The sequence below is a fragment of the Dromiciops gliroides genome, chromosome 3 (assembly GCF_019393635.1).
Source record: "Dromiciops gliroides isolate mDroGli1 chromosome 3, mDroGli1.pri, whole genome shotgun sequence".
In the NCBI taxonomy this organism is placed as follows: Eukaryota; Metazoa; Chordata; class Mammalia; order Microbiotheria; family Microbiotheriidae; genus Dromiciops; species Dromiciops gliroides.
In genome coordinates this window covers 72,402,313-72,417,309 of record NC_057863.1, presented here as the reverse complement: position 1 = coordinate 72,417,309, position 14,997 = coordinate 72,402,313, and the positions used below count along the sequence as shown (strand labels likewise).

The window sequence follows — 14,997 nt, the reverse complement described above, 5'->3', positions numbered from 1 at the left end:
AAAAAAAAAAAAAAACTGTCTACCTCACTTTCCTCATCTGTAAAATGAAGAAAGTGTCTACTTCCCAAGATTATTGTGAGGAAAAAATGAAAAATTATTTGTAAAGCACTTTGTAAACCTTAAATTGATACATAAATGCACAGTAGTAGTATCCACATCATAGAGTCTGGTACACAACACCCTAACCACTTAATAAATTTATTGATTGACTGGATGATTGTAAAGTCCAAAGACATCTTTTTTCTACTAAAGTCATGCACTTCTTTTTGTTTTTTTTTTTTGTTTTGAGGTGGGGGGGGGGAAGGGAATGGGCTTTTGGTTGGGCAATGAGGGTTAAGTGGTTTGCCCAAGGTCACACAGCTAGTAAGTGTCAAGTGTCTGAGGTCAAATTTGAACTCAGATCCTCCTGACTCCAGAGTTGGTGCTCTATCCACTGCACCACCTAGCTGCCCCCAAGTCATGCACTTCTAATGAAAACAAATTTAACCATCTGCCCATTTAGTCATTCACCCACATCATTGTCCTCAGGTACATCAAGAGGCAGCCAAACTAAAGTCTAGGATTGAATCTGAGATTGGGGTAGGGTGTTCCCCAACCAGAGAACAATAACAGAGATAGTGCAGGTCCTAAGAGCAAATAGGGAAAAGATATTTTCTACCCAAGAGGCCCCATACACATCAGGTACACATGCTTTTTCTATTGCCAAAGCCCAAGAAATAACAATTTTCTACTCTTCTTAAGAAAATGGAATGTCTATGTGTATAACCTATGTCAAATTGCTTACTTTCTCAAGGGTGGGGGAGAGATGAGAACAAGGGATTCAAAACTTTTTTGAAAAATATTAAACATTTTTATGTGTAATTGGAAAATATAAATTTTTTTAATAAAAAAAAGAAAATAGGAAATCTGCATACTCTATAGGGATATATACTCAGATATTTTACATAAAACAAAGGTCAGAAAACCCTGGTTATGAAGTATCAGCAAATGCCACCTACAAGGAAGCCTTTTCTATCAAATGATGAGGGGAAATAACCAAACCTCATCATGCTCAGCTGCTTCTACTCTCAAAACACTAATTTCTCACCTTCTGACCTATTTCTTAATTTGCCCAATAACTTTAAGAGCTTAAGAGCCTCCTGAAGTTGCTTTGTGAGATCTCATTAAACTCATTCCTCATAAGGGCGGGAACTGCTTTGATGTGTGTGAAAAGCTGCTCTTAGAAATTAGAGACTTTGGGTTATGTCCAAAATCAGTGACTCTTAAGTGAAAACTTTCAAAACCTGCCCGATAAAACCTAATTTCGGACTCCAGACATTCAGAAATGTTAATGATTCAATCCAGCATAACTGTGTATTATCTATGAAGAAAGGGTATGCCAGATAAATTGGGTAATATTTCTAGTGGAATGGTGGCAGTATGGTACTTAAGAGAATAACCTCTTTTAAGCACTTTGATGGTATCCATTTGCAGTGATGTAGTAAGTCATAAACTTGTTTTAATGCACAACAAATGAATCCTAGCTATTTGTTGAAGTGGGTTAATAATTAAGGTCTTTCCTTGGAAATCCCTGAATAATTCCTCTTCCTCCTCTTCTTTTTCATATATTTCTCCTTGTTCTTTCTTTTTTTCTGCTCCTCTTTCTTCCTTCCTTTTCCTGACCCATAATATTCCATTTTCTGTCTCTGGGTATCTGTCTCCCCATGCCTGGAATACACTCCCTCCTCATCTCTGTCCTTATTTACTTTCTTTCTTTCTTTCTCTCTTTTTTTTTTTTTGTTTGTTTTGTTTTTGGTGAGGCAATTGGAGTTAAGTTACTTGCCCAGGGTCACACAGCTAGTAAGTGTTAAGTGTCTGAGGCTGGATTTGAACTCAGGTCCTCCTGAATCCAGGGCCGGTGCTCTATCCACTGCGCCATCTAGCTTCCCCTGTCCTTATTTACTTTCAAAGTTCAGCTCAAATGCCATCTTCTTCATGACTCTACACTCCCCACCCCTACCCCCGGCCCAGTTACCCGGTATTTATTTTATATGTACATGTTGCTACCCTGAATATATGCTACAATAAATTTCTTGAGAATAGGGATCATTTCATTTTTTTCTTTATTCCCAGGACCTAGCAAAATGTTTGGCACTTTAAGAAGGAATTTACTGCAATGTAACATAGCATGTTTATTTTATAAAAGAGGAAATGCAGGTCTAAAGAAGCTATCACTTGCCCCAAGTCACACAGCACTTAGTTTGTGCTGGTGCATGTTTAAATACTCAAGAAGACCTGTGATCTCATCGATTCAGGAGTTCCCACCAACACTGCAGATCGAAATCCAGCCATACCTGCCTATACAGCTATATAACTCTTGTCCATGTTCTCCCATAAGCTTGCCATGAGGTCCACTCAGTGTTAGAGATTTTCCTCACTTTTTCCTGACACTGTAGAGGTAAGAATGGACAATTCTAGGGGTCCACCTTTCATCCCTCATTCTTGCTAGCTAGTTTCTCTTCTTGTCTTATACTTCCCTGATGACACCATCCTTTACTCTTGTTCTTCAGAATTTTTCATTGGTTATATGTTACAGTCTGCTCTTGCCCACCATGGGCTTCTTCACTGTCCTGTGTCACACTCACTTTTAATTCTTCATAGGCAAGATGTCCCATTTTTCGTTCCATATAGCAACACAGGTAAAATGTCAGTATTAAAAAGACAGGTCTTTGCTTTCATGTGAAACTTGGAATTAGTAAAAGAGTTTTACAATTCCCCTACAGAAATCCAGACTACTCTCTCCTGTTCCATTCTGGACCCAAGACATAGTCCATCTGTCCTATCTATTCTAAATATCAAACTGTTGGACAAGCTCTATAAAATGTTCATCTAAATGCATGCTGAAATCTCCGCCCAGTAGGCAGGCAGGCTTCAAACATTTGGTCTTTCCTTTGTGGATAGGCAGACCAAACACCTCAGAATGCACATAGATATCTTTGAGGAGGCTCCAAAAAGCAAAATATATGCAAAAAGGAGCATTTGGAGTACCCTTACCACCCACAGGGTATCCCTCATTGTCTTCCTTACATCTTCATCCTTGAGTGCCCTTAAGATGACTTTGATTAGGGGCAGCTAGATGGCGCGGTGGATAGAGCACCAGCCCTGGAGTCAGGAGGACCTGAGTTGAAATCCAGCCTCAGACACTTGACACTTACTAGCTGTGTGACCCTGGGCAAGTCACTTAACCCCAGTAACCTCACCAAAAAAAAAAAAAAAAAAGATGACTTTGATTAGTTGGATATCTTGAAAAGATTTCTTCAAACAGGTTTTACCCTCCACTGCTTTTCTCTGCTTTATGGGACAATACTGCTCATAATCATTCATTATCCTTATAAAATTTTACAAACAAGTGTATATTCTAACTCACAGTGTTGTCTTTGGCATCCATCTCTCTCCATTTGGCAAGTATGTTTGCTGTGGTGTTTGCTTCCTCTGGGCTCTTTTGGTCTCCTTGATGCGGCAAAATTTACATTGGATCAACTTCTGGATAAAATTACTACGTTCAGTGGGGATATCACTTCTCTATTCCATTTTCCACTTTTGATTTCCAATTACTCAATCATTCATAGTTAAATCATTCCATTTGTCTGCCATGTCTTTTTTCTTCCTTGCTTTATAATAGTTCTGATCTTAGCTCTGTTGAGAGGATGGTCTGAATGTACAAAGGCTGCTGACCACCAGGTAATTACCTTATCATTAATAAGTCTTTTCCTTTCTTTTGTTAAATAAACTAGTTTGTTCTTTATGGTACTATTTGGTGCTTCCCATGTCCACAACCTTCCAAAACTTAATGTGTTCATAATATACAGGATGGGCCAAAAGTCACAAAGGGGATCAATATTTTATAACTAATTTATTTTTTTATTTGTAATACCATAGCATCATATACATCATACATAGTAAGTGAATTTACATGTGTGAAAGATCAAATCTCATAAATGGTGAAAAATAAAGAAAAGATAATTTTCAAAAAGCTATTATCGGGGCAGCTAGGTGGCGCAGTGGATAGAGCACTGACTCTGGAGTCAGGAGTACCTGAGTTCAAATCCGGCCTCAGACGCTTAACACTTACTAGCTGTGTGACCCTGGGCAAGTCACTTAACCCCAATTGCCTCACTTAAAAAAAAAAATCATTAGTTAAAAAAAAAAAAGCTATTATCAAAAACTATCAAAAAACATCATGACTTTCAACCCACCCTGTAGAATCATGAACCTTCTTTGTAATCTACAAGCTCTTGCATTTCAATTTCCTTCTTCCTGAACTATATTTTTCCATAGACTTCTCCTCAGACTCAACTTTTCCCACTTTTGTACTATGTGAAATAATATGCTGCTTTTTTTGGGGGGGGGGGAGGGGAGTGGGTGGAACTGGGCAATGAAGGTTAAGTGACTTGCCCAGGGTCACACAGCTAGTAAATATGTTGCTTTAACTTGTAGCATTTTATCAAGTTCTTCTTAGAGAAATTCTACCTCTTCATTCTCAGCAAACAGTATTGCTGGATAGATCTTTTTGTCAAGCCTCATTAATACTGCAATATGGGATGACCAAACACCCCATATGAAATAACATTTCTTGTTGCCTTTGGACAAAGAATAAAAACTATTCTGCCAATTCCTTTGTTCACCTCGCCAAGGAATACCAGTGAACTATGCTTCCATTTAGCAGTAACTTCCTCCTCCCTTCTGGTTTTGTTTATAGTGACTATAGTATATAGCAAAAATGTTAAGTTAATATGATTCAGCTCCTCCAGCAATACAGAGATAGAAAATCCACTGCTCATTGGATAGGGGACTTTAGGAGTACCAGTAATCACACTAAAAGTTTCTTGGTGCTCTAAAAACCCATGTGATTTTTAGCATCCTCTGCCCCCTTTCCCACTTCTCTGCCACCACAAGAACAGAAGGAGACCACTATCCTATTATATATCTAAATAAGAACTAAAGTCCATTTCTCTTCAAACAGTTGATAACTTATACTTTCTGCCATCCAGGCAAATCCAAATTACTAAGAGTTTACCGTGCCTGAATATGTGAGGAGTAGGTTCTCCAAAATTACCTTCGAGATGACTTACCTCTGAATCTTTGGGCTGCTGATTTCGAATGACAATCAAATTATACAGTATCCTATCATCATCCGCTTCTGTATGGGATACATCATGAGGTATGCTCCATAAATTCTTCTCATCATCTCTCACTAGAGTTGCTCCAAAAGTGGAGTAAGGATTGCTGCCACTGGAATTGAGGGTGGGGGGGGAGAAAGAGGGAGGGAGAAGAAGAAGAAAGCACAGTAAGTTTATTTGGTTGTTTTGGGTTTGTTTGGGTTTTTTTGGATGGGGCAATAAGGGTTAGGTGACTTGCTCAGGGTCATACAGCTAGTAAGTGTCAAGTGTCTGAGGCCAGATTTGAACTTAGGTCCTCTTGAATCCAAGGCTGGTGCCCCCATCTAGTAAGTTTAGAGAATGATCCAAAAAAAAAAAAAAAGAAAAAAGAAAGAGAGAGTAATCCTATGTAGTACTTTTCATTGTTTGACTTACACAATTAGCCCTTCAGGAATACTTAGATAATAACAAAAGAAAATTATATGCTAGACCAATACCAAAATTGGAACAATACAAAGAAGACAACCACGGCTCCTAAGCAAGAAAGATATGCAAGTTCAGTATTTTTTCAGTAATGACCCTTCCTGGTAAACCTCACACAGAACTTTATACTTCTCTAGGGCAATAATGCTCTACTTTAATATTATAATTATCTGAGTTTGTATCGTCTCCCCAACCCTAAGGCCCCATATGAAAACCCAGACTGTATCTTATCTAAATTTTTTCCTGGAAGACCTGAGTTCAAATACAGCCCCAGATACTAGCTATGTGAAGTTGGGCAAGTCATTCAACCTGTTTGCCTCAGTTTCCTGATCTGTAAATGCACATAATAAATAGTGCCTACATCCTAGGGTTGTTGTGAGTCTCAAGTGAGATAATATTTGAATAGCACTTAGCAGAGGTACTGGTACATACTAAGTGCTACATAAATGTTAGCTCTTCTATTGTCTCTCCCGATGCCCAGAAGAGCACTATGTGCATAGTTGACACTTCAACCTGTCTCCTTCTAGACTAGGAACATAGAAGATAAACAATAAATACTTGTGTGATGATGATAACAGCTAACATTTATATAGTGCTTTAAGGTTGACAAAGCTCTTTACAGGGATATCTCATTCATCCTCACCCAGTGAAATAGGTGCCATAATTATATCCCTTTTGGAGATGAGAAAACTGAAGCTGAATACAGTTAAGTGGCATGTTCAGGGCCACAAAACCATTACATGTATGAGAGGTAGGATTTGAACTCAGGTCTTCCTGACTCAAGATTCTGTACTCTATTGAATATGCTACTTACACCTGCCTCACTATGCCACACCTCACTATCTCAAGAATGGAGAAAGAACTGAAGGAGACAGATATTCAAAATCACTAAAGAAGATCCAAGGGGCAGCTAGGTGGCATAAAAGCACCGACCCTGGAGTCAGGAGGACCCGAGTTCAAATCCGGCTTAAGACACTGGACACTTACTAGCTATGTGAACCTGGGCAAGTCACTTAACCCTCATTGTCCCTGGGGGGTGTGGGGGGTGGAGAAGAAGATCCAAGAGGTATTTGTCAGTACCACCTTTTAAAAACTTCCTCAAAGCAGAAAAGTTAAAAATCAGCCAGGACCTAAGTTGGCTCACCAATGATAGCAGCCTCCTGACAACAGACCTAACCCACTCTTTCTTTGCCAGACCACAATTTCCTTTTCTCTTCTGGGTACAAGACCATAACCCACAGTATCCTCCTCCATGCAAGGAGACAGAAACCTTTATATTTAATGTTCCCAAGAAGTCTGGTTGAGGCCCTCTCATTATTGTCAGCACTCCTAGCCCTGCCCCGCTAATCACAGGAAGGGTCTACCCATCAATCTTTTTAACTGATAATCAACACCCACAAGTACAAGGCTACTCATACCTGGGACAAAAGATAAAAACAAGGCATAAATCACATTTTAATGTTTTGTTGTTGTTACATTTAAAAAAATTTTTTTTGGTGAGGCAATTAGGGTTAAGTGACTTGCCCAGGGTCACACAGCTAGTTGTGTCAAGTGTCTGAGACCAGATTTGAACTCAGGTCCTCCTGAATCCAGGGCCGGTGCTTTATCCTGTAACGATTGGAATGATGCCACCTGCTGGAGACTTGCTGTAGAAGAGTTCTGCCCATGAAGTGAAGGTCTTTGAGGGCAAGACCAGGAGTCTTTTCTTTGGTGTCAGGAAGTGACGCGGGCTAGTGGGAGGAGGAAGGAAGAGACTGGCGCTCGGTCTCGCTCTCTTTTCCTGAGGACGCTGGTGGAGAGCGGAGCTAGAAATGTGCTCTCCCTTTAATAGATAGGAATCTAGGCCTTTCTTCTCTCATTATCAAATTCTTATTCTCCTTAATAAATGCTTAAAAGTCTAACTCTTGCTAAAGCTTATAATTTATTGGCGACCACTCATTAAATATTTTAGACAGACTAGCTAGAATTTTAGCCCTTAACAATCCACTGTAGCACCTAGCTGCCCCTTGTTGTTACATTTGATGTCCAAGCTCTTTCCCTCCTTCTTCCCAACCCCAAACTAGAGATGACCAACATTTGAAACAAATATATATGTATATGTGAAACTATACAATCTGTAGTTCCCTATATCAGTTATTTCTCTGGAGGTAAATAGCATCTTCCTTCATAGGTCCTTTGTAGCTGATGGGAATATTCATGTAGCCTGCCTAGATTTCTGGTGCTCATCATAAATAACCAGTTTGCTAGATCACCACCAGTTTGGGTCTGCTTCCCACTCACTGGGTTCCGCTGTTCTCTGCGTGCTATGAGATGTACACTCTTTACCTCTCTCCTCCCTCACATCACGGACAGCATTAACCTACAAGATAAACTAAAAGTGAGAGAACGATATTGTGTAACTTTGGACCGTTTGGAAGGCAAGAGTAAAGGAGTGAAAAACCAGCATCCAAAGAATGGAGAAGGGAGAGAATCGTCCTGAGATTCCTGAACAGGCTTTGTGAGGCCTCTTCTTAAAAAGCAAGCACACAGTGTGGTTTAGTAGCCACTGGTGTTTAGGGTTTAAAACAAACCTCCAGGAGGTGGCTAGATGGCTAGGTGGCCCAGTGGAAAAAGCACCGGCCCTGGATTCAGGAGTACCTGAGTTCAAATCCGGCCTCAGACACTTGACACTTACTAGCTGTGTGACCTTGGGCAAGTCACTTAACCCCCATTGCCTCGCTAAAAAAAAAAAAACCCAAAACCAAAAAACCCAAACAAAACAAAAACAAACCTCCAGAAAGATTAGGAGAAAGGGAATTAAAATCATGCCAGACAAAAAGGCCAATTCTAGTTTCTGCCTGTGCCCTTCTCCCCACCCCCACCCCCAACTTTAGTGCCTTCTCTTCTCAGCCTTTCAGAATCCGTCTGGCATATGCTCTTACAAGAAGCCTTGCGTTAGCCTGCCCCTTCCCCAATATTCCAGCTAAAAATGTTTTCTCTCCCTCCTTCAATCTTCCTAGGAGATTCTGCCTAGTTTCTCCTTTTCCACCATCACTCCTTACTGTGTATTTCCTCAGTAGACCATAAAGTCCCTGAGGGCAGGGACTGTTTCCTGATTTTGTTGTTATTGTTGTTTTTCTTTCTAATCCCAAACACCTAGCCCCGGTCATTGAATAGATAGGGGACCAAACAAATGGGTGGGATTAGGGATTAAGAATTTAATAATTTCTGAAAGATCCCAAATAAAAGGAGAGCTTCTACTACTCTTACCACTCCCCCTCACACACATTTCTCTGCTCTCCTCCCTGTCCCTTTCCCTACAACCATCTGCTGATAATAAATATTTTATTAACATCAGGCATTCAAAGGCCCACTGAGAGGCCCCCATGACATTATATACTGAAGAGATGCTTTTCACTCCTGTAGAGAGGATGAGAAAGTCTCAGAGACTCCACTCCCCTAAGGGTCAATTACCAAATTGATCTTCCCTATTATACTTTAATAGTGTCTCAGCTAATAAGATGCAGAACGGTTTAGAAAGGCTCCTCATCCCTGCTGGGGCCTCTGGGAGAAACATTATATTGTCCAAAACCTGATCAATAGAGGGAAAAAACCCAACAGTTCTTTAAGGAGAGTTTCAAAGTGAATTCTCACCACTGACCTTGAGCTCAGGGACTAGATCCCTGAAGATCTCACACTCATGAGGTTGTCTGATGACATAAACTCCAGGGACCTTACTGTCCACCTCCAAGGGTGGACTATTTGCTTAAGACTAAGGCTCAAAAGAGCATGAAGAGACTTCAAAAATCAGCCAAGAAAATCTTCTGTTCCCAACCTAATTCATGTCTGCCTTCTCATCCAAACACTTCTGAAGTTTATCTGAAGATAAACCTAATTTTGAATAGCTTTCACAGCATGACTTTGCAGCTTGGTCTGTTAATATGAAAACAACTTGCTGGTCTGGACATGGTCTCAGAGATACATCCCTGACCTTGGACTCAGGGAAGAGAAAAGGGGATAAGCATTTATTAAGTGTCTACTATGTACTAGGCATTGTGCTAATCGCCTTACAAATATTCTCTGGTTTGATCCTCCTGACAACCCTGGGAGATAGGTGCTATTATTATCCCCATTTTACAGACAAGGAAACTGAGGCTGAGAGGGGATAAGTTCTTTATCCAATGAGCCATGTACCCAAAGGAAGCATCATGGTAGGACTAATGGAGGTGATACTTAGGAATGAGAGCCTCAAGTCACATTAACAGAGGCTATGATGTATGAAAATTATGACTGGGTATGACATTATTAACAGTGTGTCAGTTCAGAGAATTTCCTTCATGCTCTTTTGCCTCCAATTAATATAAACTCTTAACAGATGGTGTTTATACTCATTCGTGGTCCATGATCTCCATGTCAGGTCATGTGCCTTACTCTGAGCTCCAGAAAAAGTCTTTGAACTTTTCATTCACTTTCTCTTCTTAAATTATAAACGTAACCCTTTATTTCAACAGCTATGATAAAGAAGAGTTGTAATTTATATAGCACTTTGAGGTTTGAAAAGTGATTTCCATATATAGGGTATCCCAAAAGTCTTAGTGAAATTTTAAGCCTTAATAAACTTTGGGACATCCTATATTATTTCACTTTGAAGTAGGGGGTGGATTTAATTGATCAAATTGATATTTATAGTAAGAAAAGCAGGTTATTTCCTCATTATCTTAATCTCCTCCTTGTGGGAGGTTCATGGGAGGTTCACATCCTAATTTGGACTTCCTGGGGTCCTCCAAGGTGGGTACCTTTTTACCTAGGGGTGTGTTTTTTGGGTTTACATGTCATAAGATGAACCCAAGGACACATTTGGTGTTCTCTGCACATGATCATAAAGACATACTTAAACTTGTCAGACCCAGAGGGTCTCTGCGTTTATGGTGTCTCTTTACTTAAGATCTGGTTTCTAGGTGTCCTGTCACCTAGGAATATTAATGGCTATTAATGGTTAATGGTCCCTAGTTACTGTCTCTGTTGATAGAAAGGGTTGATGTTATTTGCCCACAGTCCTGTAAAAGATTCCATGGCAGGGGACTTCTGGGGCAGAGCCAAGATGGAAGAGGAAAGACAGTGAGCTCTTGAACTCATGACACAATCGCTACAAAAAACATCCAAATAATGCCATAGGAAAATGCCCGGAGCAGCAAAACTCACAGAAGAATGTGCTGAAATCATCTTCTAACCAAGAATGGCCTGGAAGGTCAGAAGGAGGGAGCTGCTGTGCTGATACAGGAGTTGAGCCCAACCCCACAGTCACCCTGACACAGATCCAGTCCCAGGAAGTCCTCACCAGAGAAGCAGACCCCCAGAGCCTCTGAATCAGCTGAAGCGACAGTGTTGTCTGGAACTAAGCTCACAGTCTGGTGAGAGGGTTGAGCCCTGGGTAGGGGGGAGACTACAGGGGTCTATGCTGGTGTTGAGGCAGAACTTGGATTTTACACCCCTGCTGGGAACCAGAAGGTAGGCTTGAGTAGCAGCAGCCCAGCGGGGAGAGGGGCACAGGCTCATCACAGCTGACAACTACAACACACAAAGCTGGTTGATTAGCAAGTTGGTCTGGGGTCATCTAAGGACCAGGGAACAGGCCAGACAAGTGAAGAACCTGATCCTCCTTAATTCATACCACCTGGGACTTCTGAAGCTTGGGATACTGCAGCCTGGAAACAGTGCCCCACTTTAAGGAGCTAAAAGTCTAGTAAAAGAAAGGCAAGATGAGACAGAGAAAGGTGAGGACCATAGAAAGTTTCTTCAGTAACAAGGAAGACCAAGGGACACCCTCAGAGGAAGATGTCAACATCAGGGCCCCTGTATCTAAAGCTTCCAAGAAAAATATGAATTGGTCTCAGGCCATAGAGGTGCTTAAAAAGGACTTTGAAGATAAAGTTAGAAAGGTAGAGGAAAAAATGGAAAGAGAAATGAGGGTGATGCAGGAAAGACATGAGAAAAAAGTCAACAGCTTGAAAAGCCAAATTGGCCAAATGGAAAAGGAAGCACGAAAGCTCTCTGATGAAAATAATTGCCTAAGAATGAGAATTGAACAAATGGAAGCCAGTGACTTTATGAGAAATCAAGACACAATAAAGCAAATCCAAATGAATAAAAAAATAGAGGGCAATGTGAAATATCTTCTGGGAAAAACTGCTGACCTGGAAAATAGGTCCAGAAGAGATAATTTGAAAATTATTGGTCTACCTGAAAACCATGATCAAGGAAAGAGCTTAGACATCATCTTCCAAGATATTCTCAGGGAAAATTGCCATGAAATTCTAGAAGCAGAAGCTAAAATAGAAATTGAAAGAATTCACCGATCACCTCCAGAAAGAGATCCCAAAAGGAAAACTCCTAGGAATATTATAGCCAAGTTCCAGAGCTCTCAGGTCAAGCAGGAAATATTGCAAGCTGCCAAAAAGAAAGAATTCAAGAACTGTGGAGCCCCTGTCAGGATAGCACAAGATCTATCAGCTTCTACATTAAAGGACCTGAGGGTATGGAATATGATATTTCAAAGGGCAAAGGAAATGGGATTACAACCAAGAATCACCTACTCAGCAAAACTGATCATAATCTTTCTGAGGAAAAATGGAACTTTAATGAAAAAGAAGACTTTCAAATATTTGTAATGAAAAGACCTGAACTGAATGGCAAATTTGACTTTCAAATACAAGACCCTAGAGAACTATAAAACAATTGGAGTCTTGTGTCTGAGGCCGGGTTTTGGCTCTGATCCCCCTGGTTCCAAGGGTGGTGCTTTGTCCACTGTGTCACCTAGCTGCCCCATGATGACATCCTTAGGGTTAAATTGAGGAGTGAGGGGAATTCACTGGGGGAGGGGGAAGGACAGAGGTGAAATCCTACATGAAAGAAACAGGAAAAGGCTTATGGAGTGGGGGAAGAGATGGAAGAGGAGCAGGGAAGTAAATGAATTTTACACTCATCAGAAAAGTATCAAAGACCTTAAACTCATCAGAGTTGCCACAAAGAGGGACTCACACACACACCCAACTGGATGGAGTAATCTATTTAACCTGGGCAGTAAATGAGCCTAACACTCATCAGAATTAGCTCAAAGACCTCAAGGAAGGAATAATGTACACACTCAATTGGGTGGAGTAATCTCTCTAACCCTGCAGGAAAATAGGAGGGGAAGGGGATAAGGAGAGAGGGGCAAAAGAAGGAAGGGCAGAGTGGGGGAGGACACAGACAGAAGCAAATCCTTTTGAAGAGTGATAGGATGAAAGAAGATGGACAATAGAATAAATATCATGGGGAAGGGAATAGGATGAAAGGGAAACAGTTAACAATAATAATCATGAAAAAGAGAAAAGGGGAAAATTGTACAAAAAATATTTATAGCAACTCTTTGTGGAGGCTAAGAATTGAGAATCAAGGGAATGTCCATCAATTGAGGAATGATGGAAGAAGCTGTGCTATATGATTGTAGTGGAATGGTCTTGTGCTACAGGAAATGACAAACAGGATGATCCCAGAAAAACCTGGAAAGACTAATGAACATGGATGTATAGTGAAGTGAGCAGAGTTGGGAGGACATTGTGCATAGTGACAGCAGTATTGTTCAATGAGCAAATGTGAATGACAACTACTCTCAGCAATGCAATGATCCAAGACAATCCCAAGGAGCTAATGAGGAAGCTTACTATGCACCCCCATAGAAAGAACTGATAAAAAGAACACTTGTGGATTGTACAAATATAACCTGGTTGCAATCTTGTGGAGGGGGGAGGAAAGGGAGGGAAGGAGGAAGAAAAATGTGGAACTCTAAATCTTATGAAAATGAATGTTGAAAACTACCCTAACATGTAACTGGAAAAAATAAAATAAATGTATGTTGCTTAAAAAAAAAAAAAAGATTCCATGGCTTCTTTTGTCATGATACATAATGCCACAGAAGTGTGGATAGAGCTCTAGGCCAAGGGTCTGAATTCAAATTTAGCCTTAGACACTTACTTTTTGCCTCAGTTTCCACAACTATACAATGAGGATAATAATACCACCAACCTCCCAGAGTTGTTGTGAGGATTAAATGAGATTTTTTTTTTCTTAGTGAGGCAATTGGGGTTAAGTGACTTGCCCAGGGTCACACAGCTAGTGTTAAGTGTCTGAGGCTGGAGTTGAACTTGGGTACTCCTGACTCCAGGGCCAGTGCTCTATCCACTGCACCACCTAGCTGCCTTCTCAAATGAGATTATTTTTTTAATTACCAAACACTGCTTGGCACATAGTAGGTACAAAATAATAAATGCTATCTATCAGCTATGTAGCCCTGATTCCATTCATCCAAAACTAACTTACTTCACACTTGACTATGACATATCTCAGAGCCTCTCACTTAGCAGAAATATTATCCCCATATTTATAGGTGAGGAAAACTGGAATTCAGAAAGGTTAAGTAATTTGCACCCAGCTAGTCAATGATGGAATGGCACCAGAACCCAGGTCTTCTGATTACTTGTCTATATCTCCTACCACTAAACCACACTGCCTCCCAGGAGGGAAAGAAAAGGGTTAGTCATGTGAAAACTTACCCATTTCTACATAAACTCCCATTCTTTTTCCAATATAAAGAGAAGAAACTTCCAAGCAAATAAGAGCATAAATGCCCCCCTTTCAGTAGGAATCTGGACTGTGTACTTACTGGTGATCTAAAGATAATGGATTTCCATTCTGGAGAGCAATTGGAAGCTATGCCCAAAGGGCTATGGGACTGTGCATATCCTTTGACCCAGCAATACTACTACTAGGTCTGCATCCCAAAGAGATCATAGTAAAGGGAAAAGGACCCACATGTACAAAAATATTTATAGCAGTTCTCTTTGTGGTGGCAAAGAATTGGAAATCGAGAGAATGCCCATCAAATGGGGAATGGCTGAATATAATGGATTGCTATTGTGCTGTAAGAAATGATGAGCAGGGGCAGCTAGATGGCGCAGTGGATAGAGCACTGGCCCTGGAGTCAGGAGGACCTGAATCCAAATCCAGCCTCAGACACTTAACACTTACTGGCTGTGTGACCCTGGGCAAGTCACTTAACCCCAATTGCCTCACCAAAAAAAAAGAAAGAAAGAAGTGAAGAAAGAAGAAAGCTGAGTGAAGTGAGAAGAACTAGAACATTGTACACAGTAACAGTAACATTGTGTTATGATCCACTGTGATAAACTTGGCCCTTCTCAGCAGTGCAAGGATCCAAAACAGTTTCAAGGAACTCATGATAGAAAATGTTCTCCACATCCAGAAAAAATAAACGTGGATTCTGAATGCAGATTGAACCATACTGTTTCTACTTTTTGGCTGTTTTTTTATTCCCTTTTTTGAGGTTTTTCCCTTGTATTCT

At 40.5% G+C, this 14,997-nt stretch overlaps 1 protein-coding gene across 1 annotated transcript in view; it reads right to left on the bottom strand.

The window, feature by feature from the left end:
• MREG (melanoregulin) overlaps positions 1-14,997 on the bottom strand; it is an 81,467-nt gene that overhangs the window by 47,445 nt on the left and 19,025 nt on the right. Inside the window, exon 2 of the mRNA XM_043995276.1 lies at positions 5,112-5,271. Coding sequence (XP_043851211.1) covers positions 5,112-5,271 — 160 coding nt within the window. The remainder of the gene's footprint in view (positions 1-5,111; positions 5,272-14,997) is intronic.